Consider the following 17139-nt stretch of genomic DNA (forward strand, 5'->3'; position numbering starts at 1 on the left):
TGTTCACCAACTGCTTGCATTTAACATGTTTTCTTGAATTACCTTAAATGTAAGGTGCCAGTCCTCTTGTGTCCTGTACTAGGTATAACTATTTCAACTGCTTGTATCTCATCAATCTCCTGTGACCTAACATGACTGCAATCATGTGATGTTACTTTTTAGGTTCAGGGTGATCAACACTTAACACTGAGATATTGTCTTTATTGGTACACAGCTTTATTCCATGGTTCTCCAGGGAACATTTGATCAAAGAAGAGATTTTTTGACAGAAATTTTACAAAGCTCTTAGTACTTGGTGTACATCTATTTTCTATGATTCTTCAAGGCGTTGTCCAATAAACATTAACCTTTTCATTGACCGCCACTTTGTTTTAATCACTGAACGTATCAGTGATAATTATTTTTCACACATTGTTTTTCTTCTCAAAACCCCATGCTTCTAGTTGTTAAAGTGTCTTTGCTACTTGTAACATTATTTTTATTTTTTTGAAAGTTGGCAGTTCTGCCAATAGCAGTGCCTCCAGGAGAGATTCCTTGTCTGCCAGTTCTGATTTGTACAAGAGATCCAACAGCGGCCTAGCTCCGATAGGGCAGCCGTTTTACAACAGCTTGGGATTCTCGTCCTCTCCAAGTCCGATCGGCATGCCTCTACCCACTCAGACTCCAGCACACTCCTTGACACCACCACCATCTCTCTCATCTCACGGGTCTTCATCTAGCTTGCATCTGGGTAAGATTTATGTTATTGCTGTTTGGCCAAATGTTTTTACCAGACCAAATTTCAAATAGAATTAGTCATCTCTATGCTAGCCATATATATATTATATTATATATATATATATATATATATATATATATATGTGTGTGTGTGTGTGTGTGTGTATAAATAAATAAAACAGTAGAGTCAATTATCCGATCTTTGATAAACCAAACACACTGTAATCACGTGATGAATTGCATGTGGTGTATTACACACACAGATTCTGCTGCTAAAATGGCTACGAGATTTAGCTGCCAATAAAAGGACCAGCAAACTGAGGCAAATGAAAGTTGTAGACCACCAAAACCTTAGATGAAACATTGTCTGCTTTTAAGTGTTTGTCATTAAGCAAAGTAACAGTCACCTCATTCTTGATTTTTCTTCTATTTTCTCAGTAAGGGCTAGAGATCCTGTCTGTTATTGAGCAGCTAGAACTTTTATTTAATTCATTTTAATTGCACATTATTACAGTGCCTTAACAGGTGTCAAATATAGAAACATTTTACTGATTTTTTTTTTTTTTTAAGTTTACTGATTCCTAAAGTTCTGTAATGTCAGAGTTGTACAAAATTGTATTCTTTGTTTTTCAAAGTTTAGTATATGGTACGTATAGTTAGTATTTCATTACCTTAACTGTAGGTGTTAAAGTTTTACTGAATTGCATTTATTTTAATGCTTTGTTATTTAGTATACTTAATGTGATAGAATATGTCACTAGCTATATCATCAGTAGGTACTTATGTACTACTGTAAGTACTTGTGTGTGTTAACTTTATTCTATACATTAAAGGTACAGTAATTGTTGTTAATACCTGTTAGATTATCCATACAAATCGATTATGCAAACTAGTATTGGTTCCAATTAATTTGGATAATTGACTCTATTGTTTGTTTTTGTGTGTGTGTGTGTGTATATATCTATATCTATATATACCTATATATATATATCTATATATATATATATATATATATATAAAAAATATACGCACACACACACACATATACATACACACACGTTTTTGTAGCCTTATTGCAATGTGTGCCATTCTTATTGCATATGTTGTACTTTTAAAACATTACATTGAATTTAACTGTTGCTGTCCTCTTCAACTTTGCTCTGAATAAAGCTTGTAGTTTGTAACAGTGAGCGAGGTCTTAATGTGATCTTAGTCGTTTGTTATGGGATGCTCTTAAGATCAATAAAGAAGTGAAGTAACTAGATTTTCACATTCCAATTATTATTTTTTTTGCTTCAGTGAACAATGTTCTTGTTTATTAGCTGCAAAGCCTTGTTTTATTCAACAACTGCCCATGGCAATATCAGCTATTTCTAGGTTAATGTATAGGTTTTATCCACAGGGCAGTTTTGCTACAGTTTAACACAAGTCCATTAGCTCTACTTATAGATATTGTTAATCAGTCTCTCTTTACTTTCAACCCGTAGTTTTCAGCAACTCCAGCTCAGGTAATGTATCCAGTGAAATCCAGTTGCATTCCATCCACTAAGCATCCTACCTGTTATTTTTTGTTGTCTTTAACTATATTATGATAACTTGCTCTTATTTTGTAACTGCAAAAGTTGTCTAAATGTAATGAATCAAAGTACCGTACAAATTGTTGTCTAGGTCGCACTGGTGTAAAAGTCGCTCCCCCCCACCATTTTTGAGGCTTCAGTTTTAGGAAAACACCTTTTTTATGTTTAAAATACTTTTTACAATTTTATTTATTTATTTATTTTTCGTGATAAACACAGGTTTAGTTATGAAATAACCCTTGTTTGTAACATTTTATTCCTTTTTACAATTTTATTTATTTATTTATTTTTCGTGATAAACACAGGTTTAGTTATGAAATAACCCTTGTTTGTAACATTTTATTCCATTAATAATTTTACTGTATCTTTCATTTTTAAACTGCTAGTTTTTCAAAATTTCTAAATAGTTTTAAGTATATTTAAACGTAATGTAAAAATACATCAAAATGTAGATAGAATTAATACAGTACTGAATTCCAGTAGTCACAGTCTATACCACTTACAAATGGTACTATATGGATTTTAAAAAGCTTAAAATCAAGTTATACATCACATCTGTATTAAAGGGTACATAGGACCTTTTTATTTTATTGTGTTACTACAACTATTTACATAAGGTATGTATTCCATTTTAAAATTTTTTTTTACCACTAATTTTGGACTGGTGATAAATTATTCCCTGCTTCAAGGTGGCTTCACATGTACCTGCATGGACCTCTCAGAACTACATTTCCCATCATCCTCCTGCTCACATATGTAACTGAGATATTGGAGGGGATGATGATGGGAAATGTAGTTCTGAGAGGTCCATGCGGGTACATGGGAAGCCATCTTCAGGCAGGGAATGTAATTTAAGTTGTGATCAAAATGAAATACAACATTACACACACCTTATGTAAACAGTTGTAGCAACACATGGGAACATGTAACACAATAAAATAAAAAGGTCCTTATGTACCCTTTAACCTGTTTTATTTCAGCTTATCAAGTACCCAAACAAGTTCAAGAACATATTTTACTGAACATTTATTTCCAAAATCATACTTGTACAATAGTTCCAGCTGCATTGGCTTTTACAAATTTGTTGTATTCAAATTTAAGAAGTATTAAACAGTACTGCTTGCATCAGTTAAAAAAAAAAAAAAAAAAAAAAAAAGCTTAAAATAAATAAATAAACTAAACATTGCACCATCTAATAAACAGTAAACAAAACATCTTAGTGTTGCACACAGTGCAGTACACTTGCATTACATTTCCAGCTATGCAAATATGTTCATTTTTTAAATCAGAACCATAACCATACACATACTTTGCAAATCTGCCACTGTGATGCACTGACACGTAGAACAAGTTACAGTATGTACTGAAGTCATTCAAAGTACTCGTTTCAAACTATGTTTTCTACATCGGACCATGAACACGTTCTTCCGTCAATCAGCTTGTTTTTTTTTTGCCATATTTCAGTTTGTCTCTGCTTCGTCTCCAGTCACATACTGTGTTTTCAGCATTGCAATTGCCATGCATTTCAGAAAATTCAACTATGTGCAATTTCATACCTGCTGTGTAGCATTTTAGCTTTTTGTCCGATTGTCCTACATCATCCAGTCTCAAAGACAGACAAGCGCATTATTATACCATTTTGGTGCAAACGAATGGAAGGCTTATAAGTTTACTGTGCTTTCTAACTAATAGCTGTTTGCTACGAATCCCAGGGGTGGGTTCAGTCAATGTCTTGACAAATCAGTGGCTCGGGAAATTCAGAGATTGATCGCTATTGTGTTAACAGTGAAGCAGTATAGCTGTGAGGTTTTAATATTGGTAACTTTAGCCACTATTTTTTTTCCTCCACATACACCTGTCTGGGTCGAGAGTAATAAATTAAAACTACTATTTAGATCGGAGGTTTTGTGTTTCTACCTAGCAACATAGCAATAAACGTGTTGTTAACAGTTAAGAGCCATAATAACTGTGGCTGTAGTAATCGCATTGTGAATACCGGTACAGTAGTTTAATATAACACACGATGCATACGTCGCTCCCCCCTTTTAATGGGCCCCGCAAAAATACCTAGAAAATTGACTTATTTATTTCATAGCAGACGCCCTTATCCAGCTCTATATCCTTAAACAACAGTTTTTACGGTACATAAATACAGCTTATGTTAAGATTTAATTTTTTCAAATAAATTATTTGGTACTTAATGGGTTTATCCATGTCTGTTTGCTTATTTGTTAGGCTCAAACTTTGGCTGCCATACACAGATTGCTGTATCAAGTGTTCTAACAACACCTTGAAGCTCCACAAAGCTAGATGTTACAGTGCCCAATTGTGCATTCATTGGACCCTTGAACAGGGTTAGAAACTAATGCTTGCCTGTTCGCCTGAGGCGAATTAAAACTGATGACTAGCTGATTTCTGTGTCTTAGTAGTCTTGTAGGTGAGTGCTTTCAAAAAGCATACTCTCACATTCACAGGCTTGTGTTTTATATTAAAAAAAAGCATGAAAAATCAGTTTTCTAACGGGGTGTAGCAGTGGTGAACAAACTTTCATAATGCTTACGAAACAGTCACTCTAGAACTGAAACTTCCTTCATCTCCCCTTCTAATGCCGAATTTTGCACTATTTTGAGTTGCGTTTTCATTGACTTTTGTCTGTGTGATTACTTAAGCAATTCATTTATTCATCGCCATTGTTTAACTGAGCTTTCAGTATAAACAAAATGTACTTTTTAGACTTCAAAACATTATAAAAACGTCCATTTCCTCGCGTTACGTTTCATTTTTCAGGTACATATTTTTTGAAAGCCCAATTGTTTGAATACAACAACTTATTGGTATGCCGGTCTTTAATCCGTGTGAAATGTTAAAGTATTTAAAATAGGGCTGGGACGATAGTGATTTTTTCCAGCTTTCTTTCATAGTGCAAAAGAAACTTGTAAATATTAACATATATATGTTTATCAAATCTAATCACGTCAAATTAAATGTTTCTCCAGTTGAACTGCACATTTCTAATGTGACCCACCACCACAAAAGAAAAAAAAGGCTAAGATTCACAAACACAAGGAATATGATAGAGAAAAGAGACAGAGCACTTTTCAAGTAACCTGGCTTTCACAATTTGACTGGCTGCAGTAAATCTACGCCTTCAGAAAATAAGATGTATTGCAAGGTTTGTGTCCAGTATGACAAAAGCCAGCGTGGCACATTTGTGACTAGGTCGTCTACCTTTTTAAGAGAGTTTGATTTTAAAACACATGAACAATCAAGTAATCATTATAACTGTGTGAAACTGTTGAAGGCAAAGACTGCCAAACGAGGCATATTTTTTTAAAAGCTTTTAAAGCTAAAAGTGCTTATTGAACAGCTCACACCCTTGCAAAGCATGCATGACCGTATTTTGATGGTTTTACAGATAGTTCTATTACTGAGCCAGTGATATGTGACATGAACTATGCTGTCAACAGTGACTTTATTGGGGTTTGGAATGTGGGGAAGGCAGATGCAGAAACCCAATCTATGTATCTGGGAATGAGCATTAGTGTTTTACTGTATCTGTTTTAATACAATAAATAAAAAAATCTAATTGTTAAGTGTTCTGTTTTTTTAGTAAAAATAAATAAGTAAAATATTTTAGAGACCCTAACAGCTGTTGTTGATTCCGACTCAGGAATGTCACGTTAGGACTAGTACCATAATTGTTAATTTCTAACCCTATTTTAAAGAGCTGCATAGCTGTTATTAGATTGTGCATAGAAATATAATTGTATATATATTTGAAATCTACGGCTGCTTTGACTTTATAATTCCTACTTGACCTCTAGATTGTATATCATCTCTTTGGCCCTACTTGTGCAGATTAAATACATTAATAAAACCAACTCCTTTCTTGATATTCTTTAGGGGGACTGACAAATGGCAGTGGCCGATACATCTCTGCAGCACCCGGGGCAGAAGCGAAGTACCGCAGTGCCACCAGTACATCCAGTCTATTCAGCTCCAGCAGCCAGCTCTTCCCTCCATCACGACTTCGCTACAGCAGATCTGACATCATGCCTTCTGGTCGTAGCAGGCTGTTGGAAGATTTCAGAAACAATCGCTTCCCGAACCTTCAGCTAAGAGATCTAATCGGCCATATAGTGGAGTTCTCTCAAGACCAGCATGGTTCAAGGTAAAATTGGAGTATATAGGCAATCTGTTCTTGCATTAATGAGAAAACCTGAGAATTTCCATATTTGTCATTAATTGAATGGAACTTAACCCTATTTACCTCTGCTGAATGTTTATTTTTATACTGTATTACAACATACCTTTTATGTTGTTTTTGTATAGTACAACTGATGAAAGCATTCCACTTTATAAACTAGTAGCGTTACATTAGATGGTGTTAACATCACAAACAGGGCTATTTTTTTTATCACAAGGAAAGCTTCAAGTTGGTGGTTCTTTCTCGTAGTCGGTTGCTCCTGTTTCTTTTTGGTAAGTTTATAAAAAGGAGTTTCTAACTGCGTCTCCTTTCCTGTTTGGTTGTAATAGGTTTATCCAGCAGAAGTTGGAGCGAGCCACCCCTGCAGAACGTCAGATGGTCTTTAGTGAAATCCTTCAAGCCGCATACCAGTTGATGACTGATGTATTTGGAAACTATGTAATACAGAAGTTCTTTGAGGTAATTTTTATATATATATATATATATATATATATATATATATATATATATATATATATATATATATATATATATATATATATATATATATATATATATATATATATTTTTTTTTTTTTTTTTTATGGGGGTGTTTAGCCTAGATTTTGGTTTCCTTCTGCCACTGAAGACATAAGCAAAATGATTACACTAATCAAACACATTCACCTTGTTTGATCCTTTAAGACATGTCCTATATTTTCCACTGTCGGCAGATTGTAGAAACAATTCCCTCCTTCATAGTAAATGTATTACATGGGAAATTTGCCCAGTGGAAAACCAAGTTAGAGCCGTCATTTACTGTTACCTGTATGGAATCCAGTGTCAATGGCTGGCAAATTTGTGAAATCAGTGATGGTCCGTATGAATGACTGATCCATAAATAACTTCAAAAACACTGTAATAGTCAAGCCACCTTGTGATTTATTTTATCTGCTGTAGTTCGGAAGCATGGATCAAAAACTAGCCCTGGCTACTAGAATCAGAGGCCATGTCCTCCCATTGGCCCTACAGATGTATGGCTGCCGCGTCATTCAGAAAGCTCTGGAATCCATTTCATCAGACCATCAGGTAATTGTAAGTTAGAGCAACTTTTTATATTTTTTAATTTACTGATCATGCCATTCATGTAGCAATAACTGGTCATTTAGAGTATCATCAATCAGCACCATCATGGGCATCTTAAAGTCATTTATTACCAAACATTTGGTTGGGCTGATTTATGATACTTGCACAGGGGTGTGCGATTTTAAAAACAAATAAAAATAAAAAAAAAAAAAAAAAAAATGACTAGTTGTCCGAGGGACAAAATGCTGGAAAAATCTACTTGTCCTCCTTAAAAATCTACTTGCCCCCTACCCGTTGCGCAAAACACACACAAAAAATGTAGAATACAAGTTGTAAGATTTTGGTTTTCTTTAACAGTGAACACAATCAATCAATCAATTAATTTGTGATTAACAGGGGCAAATCTAGCCTTGTAGCTTGACTGGTTCACTAAATTCTTAAAATACACAAAAGGTTCCTTTTGACCCCACCTCACCTCAAAAAATGTATAACATACTTGAGGAAATGTTCCTTTCAGTGCAGTTTGTAACACATTTGATTGTATATTTAAGTAACATACTAAGAGTACAACTATACTATCATGCCATTCATGTAATGTACAGATGTTTTCATTTGTTGCATCACAGATACAAAATCATTGCCAACTATTACTGCTGCTTTGTGGAATTCTGTTTTTTTTAAGTCTTCAGTTTTTTAACTGCTGATTAAACGACTTGTTTCTCTGCATTTTTACTGTTTTTCTACCAAAATGCTTGCAATATTTTTTTTTGGAGGGCAGCATTCTTTCCCTGCACTACTCTCACTGAAAGATAAATACATAAATTAATACATTAACACATTGCCATGAGATTTACAGTGTGTTATAAAAAAAGAATATTGTACCGATAATCTCATATATATGCATATAATTTCATATAATTTAAGTTACATACATATTTGTTAATGTCCATGTTTTAAGAGTTTCACAAATTGATGGATTGTGCATGTCCAATAAATAACTAATATTGCTTCTGTTAAATCTAGTAATTTTTTTTTTTTTTTAAATATAGCAAAAAATAAAATGTTTGCAACACTAAACTCAAAAGAAGAAGAAAAAAAAAAGCATTACATTTTTTGCCACGGAAATTTTGTCTTGAAATGCTTTACAGTAAACTACATGTTTTTGTTTTTTTGGGGTTTTTTTTGTTTCTTTTTTTTAAAACATCCCAACAAACATATTGACCATGATTTTTTTGTAATCCGCTAATACTTTAGCCACTATGGTGTGGTGGTATGTGTTTTTTTAATTTAATTTTTTATTTTTTACTTGAGTGCAGCATATGCATGTCAGGTGCATGTATTAAGAAAACAGTACCACTTATTCGCTAATTTACAAAAAACATAAATAACACCTTCAGTTTAAAAGATCAGTGCTTTGCCAGAGGCTCTCTTGCCAGCCATTTATTGATTTATTTATAACCAGTATAAGATCAGCTTCTTCCACAGCTCGCCAATCAGAAGTGATAGGGGTGGGATGTAAACACATTTTTAAAATGTGTGTGCTTTGGTGCTAGAATTCCGCAATTCAGTTTTCGGAAACTTGCATGGCTGTCTACCCGGAGTGTCTTTCTAGCAACAGAACGAACAGGACAAGTAAATAAATAAAAACTACTTGTCCGGTGGACAAAGTATAACAGCAAAACTTGTCATCCGTCACACAAATCTTGTTGCGTCGGGCTGTACCATTTGCACACCCCTGCATTTGTATAATACACCTGTGATTTACACTTTTTACGATGGTCACATTTTGAATCCTACTCAAATTGTAATGTCTCTCTACTTGTCATTAACTCCCTGTGGCTGTCTTGTTCCCTTCCAGAGTGATATGGTCAGGGAGCTGGATGGACATGTCCTAAAGTGTGTAAAAGACCAGAATGGAAACCACGTGGTACAGAAGTGTATTGAATGTGTGCAGCCTCAGGCTCTACAGTTCATCATTGATGCTTTTAAGGGCCAGGTACATAAGTGATTTATTTCATGGGTTTCATGTGGAGGGGCAAGGTACTAAGTGTGCATGTTTCTAATGTTTGTCAGTCACATTTATTGCTGGATATATATATATATATATATATATATATATATATATATATATATATATATATATATATATATATATATATATAATATATACATATACACACACACACACACAGTACTATGCAAAAGTTTCTAGGCAGGTGTGAAAAAATGCTGTAAAGTAAGAATGCTTTCAAAAATAGACATGTTAATAGATTATATTTATCAATTAACAAAATGCAAAGTGAGTGAACAGAAGAAAAATCTACATCAAATCAGTATTTGATGTGACCACCCTTTGCCTTCAAAACAGCATCAGTTCTTCTAGGTACACTTGCACACAGTTTTTGAAGGAACTCTGCAGGTAGGTTGGCCCAAACATCTTGGAGAACTAACCACAGTTCTTCTGTGGATTTAGGCAGCCTCAGTTGCTTCTCTTTCTTCATGTAATCCCAGACAGACTTGATGTTGAGATCAGGGCTCTGTGGGGGCCATACCATCACTTCCAGGACTCCTTGTTCTTTACGCTGAAGATAGTTCTTAATGACTTTCGCTGTATGTTTGGGGTCGTTGTCATGCTGCAGAATAAATTTGGGGCCCATCAGATGCCTCCCTGATGGTATTGCATGATCTATAAGTATCTGCCTATACTTCTCAGCATTGAGGAGACCATTAATTCTGACCAAATCCCCAACTCCGTTTGCAGAAATGCAGCCCCAAACTTCAAGGAACCTCTACCATGCTTCACTGTTGCCTGCAGACACTCATTTGTGTACCGCTCTCCAGCCCTTCGGCGAACAAACTGCCTTCTGCTACAGCCAAATATTTCAAATTTTGACTCATCAGTCCACAGCACCTGCTGCCATTTTTCTGCACCCCAGTCCCTGTGTTTTCGTGCATAGTTGAGTCGCTTGGCCTTGTTTCCACGTCGGAGGTATGGCCACTTCTGACCAGACTTCTCCGGACAGTAGATGGGTGTACCAGGGTCCCACTGTTTTCTGCCAATTCTGAGCTGATGGCATTGCTGGACGTTTTCCGATTGCGAAGGGAAGTAAGCATGATGTGTCTTTCATCTGCTGCAGTAAGTTTTCTTGGCCGACCACTGCGTCTACGGTCCTCAACGTTGCCCGTTTCTTTGTGCTTCTTCAAAAGAGCTTGGACAGCACATCTGGAAACCCCTGTCTGCCTTGAAATTTCTGCCTGGGAGAGACCTTGCTGATGCAGTATAACTGCAGTGTGTCTTGTTGCTGTGCTCAGTCCTGACATGGTGTACGACTTTTGACAGTAAACTGTCTTCAGCAACCTCACCTTGTTAGCTGAGTTTGGCTGTTCCTCACCCAGTTTTATTCCTCCTACACAGCTGTTTCTGTTTCAGTTAATGATTGTGTTTCAACCTACATATTGAATTGATGATCATTAGCACCTTTGCCTTTTATTGGACTAACTAAATAATTATTCACAAGCTTTCAAGACCTCAAATGTTGTTATTATGTGCTACATTACAGGGCAATATGTTTAAAGTGTTTTGCTTGCTCTGCCCTTTAAGGTGTTTGTGCTTTCGACTCACCCTTATGGTTGTCGAGTGATTCAGCGCATCCTGGAACACTGTACCCCAGAGCAGACCATGCCTATCCTGGAGGAGCTCCATCATCACACAGAGCAACTTGTGCAGGTGAGCCCAAACCACTGACTGACTAACACTCTAATCCAGGGCTTCTCAAACTCAGTCCTGGGGGACCCTCTGTGGCTGCTGGTTTTCATTCCAACCGAGCTCTCAGTTACTTTAGACCCTTAATTGAACTGATAGTTTGCTTAATTAGACCTTTTTACTTGGGGGGGGCTCTTAAACAGTTGAATATTTTAGTAGCCTATAAACAAAAGATAAAAAAAAAAAAAAAAATAAAAGAAAAAACGTAAAAAGAAGAAAAAGAAAAAAAGAAAAAAAAAAAAAAAAAAAAAAAATAAGATCTTGAACGGTTGCATATTTTAAGTTAGCTATAACATTTTATAAGTAACTTGAACTGCAACTATTTAACAGCTGAAAACCAGTTAAATGGTCTAATTAAGCAAATTATTAGTTCAATTAAGGGTCTAGTTAAGACACAGAGGGTCCTCAGGACCGAGTTTGAGAACCCCTGCTCTAACGCAAGTGTCTTACGGTAGCTGAGTGCTGTTGGTGCAATAGCTGCTCTCTATATGAAACATTAGGTAAACCTGTTCCACAGTTTTAACCATCTCGGGTCACTTGCCACTTATGAAAAACCAAAAAAAAAAAAAAAGACTTTACAATATGTTTTCTCAAGTTCGGTGGGGCATAATTTATCCTGTGCACAAACTAAAGATCCCTCCTACGTCGACACAGTTTCTGAATTTGTTTCTTCAGGAGTCATTCAATCAGAGCATTAGGAGGGAGCTTTATGCTGAAGATTTTCCTTCACTAGCTTAACTCTTAAGGAAAAGTATTGTAAAATGAATTTGGTTTTATTCCCTGAGGCATTTGCTACATTTATTGTGGTTAAGCTTAAATTTTATTTTCATGTATGTTTGTATTTCCTTTACATTGTTGTTTCATGAATGTAGATATAGAAATGTGTAATTTAGACAGAGTATACAGTTACTTGTCTTTTTTTTCTTAAAGAAAAAAATAAATATAAAAAGAAAATACTGGTATTGTTGTCCCTATAATGTCGATTTCTAATGGAATATAGTGCCGGAACATGTGTTTTAATGAAGAGGCAAATACAATTTGTTTTAAAAACATACCTTATATCTTATCTAGAAATATCAAAGAGATTCATTGGAGACAACATCCAAACCTTTTTATATAATGTGAAGTGATGCCCTTTACAAGGTCAGAACAAGTATGTTCTCTAAGCATATGGAGGATTAGTTCTCCAACTTTTCTCACAAGGCAAAGGTGTTCTTAAATGTGTCATTTTAAACACAGTGGGGTATATTCTATACTGCAGTGGATTGAAATAGTACCACTGAGTTTTTGTTTTTTGTCATGGAAGTGATAGTGGTATTTAGGTCTGTTGCTGTTAATATCAATTAAATAGACCCCACAGTAATTTAATTTTCCATTACTTATGCCTAAAATCTTCGGATTGTGTTTGTTTTGTGTACCTTGTGTGCATGCATTTTTGTGTGAAACAGAGTTTCAATTGAGTTATAGCATGTTCTTTTTGCTACTTGTCGATTTTCATAAAGCTCTTCTACTCAACAGGATCAATATGGCAATTATGTCATTCAGCATGTTCTTGAGCATGGGCGCCCTGAAGATAAAAGTAAAATAGTTGCTGAGATCAGAGGGAAAGTTTTGGCCTTGAGCCAACACAAATTTGCCAGGTGAACAAAAAATGTATTTATTGCATCCTGCATATGTATATTCTGTTCCTTTATGCATACTTAGTAAGGTGTTACTGGATAAATATATTTAATATTTATGTAAATGACATTGGTACAGTTCATGACTACTGTAATACATTTAGTCAGATATATTGATTGCCTGATAGTAAATTTAGTCAGTGAAATTATGAACCTAGAATATACAAATCATAGCAACACCATCTTTGTTTTTTATTCAGTTAATTAACATAGCAAAAAAATTAAATGAAACTGGCATTCCAATAACTGAATACAATAAAAAAAATAACAATAAAAGCAGTTCATTTTGAAGTTTCGTTGTTTCGCTGCTCTAACGGTTGTGAATTCTTTGGTCAGCAATGTGGTGGAGAAGTGTGTGACCCACTCGTCCCGCTCGGAGAGGGCTCTGCTGATCGACGAGGTTTGCTGTCAGAACGATGGCCCCCACAGTGCCTTGTACACCATGATGAAGGACCAATATGCCAACTATGTAGTGCAGAAGATGATTGACATGGCAGAGCCGGCCCAGCGCAAGATAATCATGCACAAGGTAGGGATTAATTATGTATGTACTTTTTATTTATTCTTTTTTATTTTTTTTTATTTACAATGAATAATACAGTGTGCTATTAATTTGCAGGTTGAACATTCATTAACCACTGGCTGGGAGCAAGAACATTGTAATTAAATCATAGTTTTGAGATGTTGCAATGTTCTTGGCAACCAGTATGTCGTCTAAAATACCATTTGAGTCTGCATGTTTTCAATTTTATTGCGTTTTCTGAATACAAAACACTTTTTTTAAAATATATTTCCCCTGTGTGATGAGAACAAAAAAATCTTGTTAAAGGTGTTGGTTGCATTTAATTTTCACTCTGAATTTGACCCGTAAGTATCTGAAAATACTGAGTTGCTGCTGTCTAACATACTGTATCACTAGATCAAGATAACTGTCAATTCGCATAAACACAGAATAGAAGCATTTCAGCTGCTTTTCTGTCTCCTAGTTTTACCCCTAATATGTATTTGTAAAACTGGGAAATGCGATTTCCACTGAATTTTAGTTTTTTTTACTTTTGTTTTGTTACTATAAACACCATAAATAAGGGGTCTTGGTCATTCCTTAAAGGTATTACAATGCACGGTTTTAAATGATATCTTAGACATATCTTTTGGGAATAAACAGTTAAACCTTTTCTTTCATAATTGATATTGGAAGTATTTTCATGCTTGATTTCTTGCTATGCTGCAAATGCTTTTTGTGAGGTTTTTTTTGTGTTTTTTTTATTTCTTAGGACTGATTTATGTTGTAGCTGAAGAACTATTTACAGCAGTTTTTACAGTTTACATTGTAGTTTAGCAGGGCACTATGTTACAGATGTAATTATTTTCATTTTGCTTCATATTTGATCTCTTATATGCTGTTCCGATTTGCTCATTCAATAGCTCATTGTACCGATGTAATATGCTATTTTGCTAAAAATGCTATTTTGATTTGTGGTAAAATATTAGATTTAGGGGGAAAAAAACTAACCATGCCCCTTATTTTCAGATACGTCCTCACATTGCAACGTTGCGCAAGTACACATATGGAAAACACATCTTGGCCAAACTGGAGAAGTATTACATGAAAAACAGCACTGACTTGGGGCCAATTGGAGGACCAACTAATGGACTGATGTAGAATATGCAGAAGAAATTGATACAGCCCCTTCAGCTGTTTGATGCTTTCAAGAAATTAAGTTGAATTACCAAAAAGCCAACTTAACCTAAGAATGCTTTGATTACTTCCTTCCTGTTGTAAGCTTGTCATTTTCCGGTATATATAGCTACACTTCCAGCGATTTATCAGATTGCTATGCTGGGTAAAGCACAGAATGCGTGTATATGATGTAATTGTATCAAACTAGTTGTCACATATTTTGTAAATTTTTACCTTGTAAATTAACTGTAAAAATGTGGGTAGTTTTTAAGAAAAAATAAATGTTGTGTTCGTACAGTACACCAGCACGTGACTTGATAAGTCTGCCGGCATTACAGCACAACAAAAAAGTTCTTCATTTATGTGCATCTCTATTGTAAATAACTTTAGAGATTACTAGCGGGTAAAATGGAAATTGTGCATACAGAAGAAAAGGTTAAGTTGTATTTTGGTAGTTCACATTTTGTAACTTTTTACAAAAAAAAAAAAATAAAGAAACTTTGCAAGTTTTTTAAAATGTAACTTCCATCGCTTCATATGAAATTTCAATCTTCAGTGTTTTGAGATGACCACTGCCCTGCATTTCTTCCTCAAACAAATCCTTTTGATGTATAGAAGCATTGTATATATTTAACCGTTGCACAAGGTGGATGTGGAGTGGGGGGAGGAATCATGATGGTACTTCCATACATAAAGTAACAGTCTAAAAAATATGGAGGGTATTTTTAAAGCAACTTTCCAGTATGTTTAGCAGTGAAAAAGAGCTGACAATTTCTCTTTCTTTATTGGTTTGTAAGAAAGTTTGTGATGGTGTTGGTGGTTTATTTTTTGGCTTTAAAACATGAGCTGTGGTCTTGGGCAGAGCTGATAATTAACAGGGGGCCTTCAAAGGGTAAACTTTGACTCCTTATAAAGCATGCATGAATACTCTAATAGCTTGTTTTTTGCTTCATATAAATATGTAGTGTATAAGTCTAATTAACTATATAGGTGTTAGTTTACAGTTTGAATTTTATAATAATAAAAAATCTTTTTTTCAATGTTAATCACAAGACTTGCTAACTCAGTAGTGACACTTTGGTTGTACAGTTGTATATTTGTAAACCTTGATGCTGTAAATGTAATGTCTTTTACCCTTTTGCAAAAAAAAAAAAAAAAAAAAAGCAAAACTTTGCATTTTTGTGTATTCACAACCTTACACCTTGACCTGGCATATAGTGTTGTATAATGTACATTTATTACTTTGGATCAAGATTGATTTCTTTTTTTAATTCTATCTTTATATGACTTTAAAAATACAAAACAACATTCTTTTATCTATTGTTAGAAAAAGTAGTTTTTGTTTATACCTGTAGCTGTTGAAATATACTGTCAATATGGTCATTTTGACAAAGTATAAACTTCTTTTAGTACATTGCGCTTAGAATTGAAAGGACTAGACAGGCATTTAGTTACCACAGAAACCAGTATTCTCCATCTTGTGCGACAGGATTTTATCTTTGTACAGAATAGAACTGTATTTTGGAAATATCTGCAGACTTGCAAGTGAAAGTATGTATGATAGTCGGTTATATTCATATGAACATACGAGGTTGTAACACTAACAAAGATGATGTACATTTATAGGCGGCCTTATGTACATTTACAGACAGCATTGTTTTGTTGTTTTTGCAGGCAGAATTGTGACCAGATATGTATAATTAAACAACCCTTGTAATCTATGCCTCTGGATATATTTTGAAAACATTCTTTGTATATTCAGTTTCTGAAAGATGTAAGAGTGTTTTGTATTTCGCTGACTTTTGGTAGTTAGCTTTTTGTGTGTGTGTGTGTGTGTGTGTGTAGATGACAAACTTGCAAACTTCTGAATGTGATCAGAGTCTTTTGGTCCGTAAGCCCTTGGGTATGATGTCCTTGGCATTAACAAGGTAAAAAGTTGTTTTGTTAGTGCTGTTCAGACAAAATTATATTCATTTAGTTTATGAATTTAAAAAAAAGTTTTTTGAAAATAGTAAACGTAGTTATTAATCCTTTTGCCTTAAGTGTAATTTTAGGACCTCGTTCAGCTTTAACCCTTTCGTCTTGGATATATTACAGGTCTGGCTGATCATGCAGCTTCCCGTAGCAAACGGGATATTGTTTTCATAGTTCAGACTTTATTTTTTGTTAGTATTCACCTTCCTAGAACAAAAGATGCAGTAAGTCCAGTTTTTTGCATTTTCTTGGCTATTTTGTACTCCGCATTGTTTCTTGTTTTGTGAAGCAGCACAGCCCTATTTTTCATGGCAATTATTTGCTCTTAAAGGGAGGGGAGGGGGAGACGATGTAATTCTGTGAGAGTGAAGCGCTCTGTTTTTCAGTTGGCAGCACAGGAGTCATGGTGGTACTGATCAGGAATATATTTTTGGGGGGAGGGGGGATAATTGTGTTAAATTGTGACAAAACCACTA

General features: G+C 34.8%; 1 protein-coding gene across 12 annotated transcripts in view; it reads left to right on the forward strand.

Annotated features, from left to right (window-relative positions):
- LOC121317441 (pumilio homolog 2) overlaps positions 1 to 16410 on the forward strand; it is a 40101-nt gene extending 23691 nt beyond the window's left edge. For 5 of the 12 annotated variants that reach the window (XM_041253378.1, XM_041253385.1, XM_041253382.1 and 2 more), the window contains 9 exons: positions 494 to 730; positions 6198 to 6465; positions 6831 to 6960; positions 7441 to 7575; positions 9425 to 9562; positions 11168 to 11293; positions 12848 to 12969; positions 13345 to 13552; positions 14540 to 16410. In XM_041253378.1, the coding sequence (XP_041109312.1) occupies positions 494 to 730; positions 6198 to 6465; positions 6831 to 6960; positions 7441 to 7575; positions 9425 to 9562; positions 11168 to 11293; positions 12848 to 12969; positions 13345 to 13552; positions 14540 to 14671 (1496 nt within the window). In that variant the 3' untranslated portion in view covers positions 14672 to 16410. The remainder of the gene's footprint in view (positions 1 to 493; positions 731 to 6197; positions 6466 to 6830; positions 6961 to 7440; positions 7576 to 9424; positions 9563 to 11167; positions 11294 to 12847; positions 12970 to 13344; positions 13553 to 14539) is intronic. The other 7 variants (XM_041253381.1, XM_041253386.1, XM_041253389.1 and 4 more) reach the window with 3 other exon arrangements.
- The last annotated feature ends 729 nt before the right edge of the window (positions 16411 to 17139 follow it).

The sequence above is a fragment of the Polyodon spathula genome, chromosome 6 (genome assembly GCF_017654505.1).
Source record: "Polyodon spathula isolate WHYD16114869_AA chromosome 6, ASM1765450v1, whole genome shotgun sequence".
Taxonomy (NCBI): Eukaryota; Metazoa; Chordata; class Actinopteri; order Acipenseriformes; family Polyodontidae; genus Polyodon; species Polyodon spathula.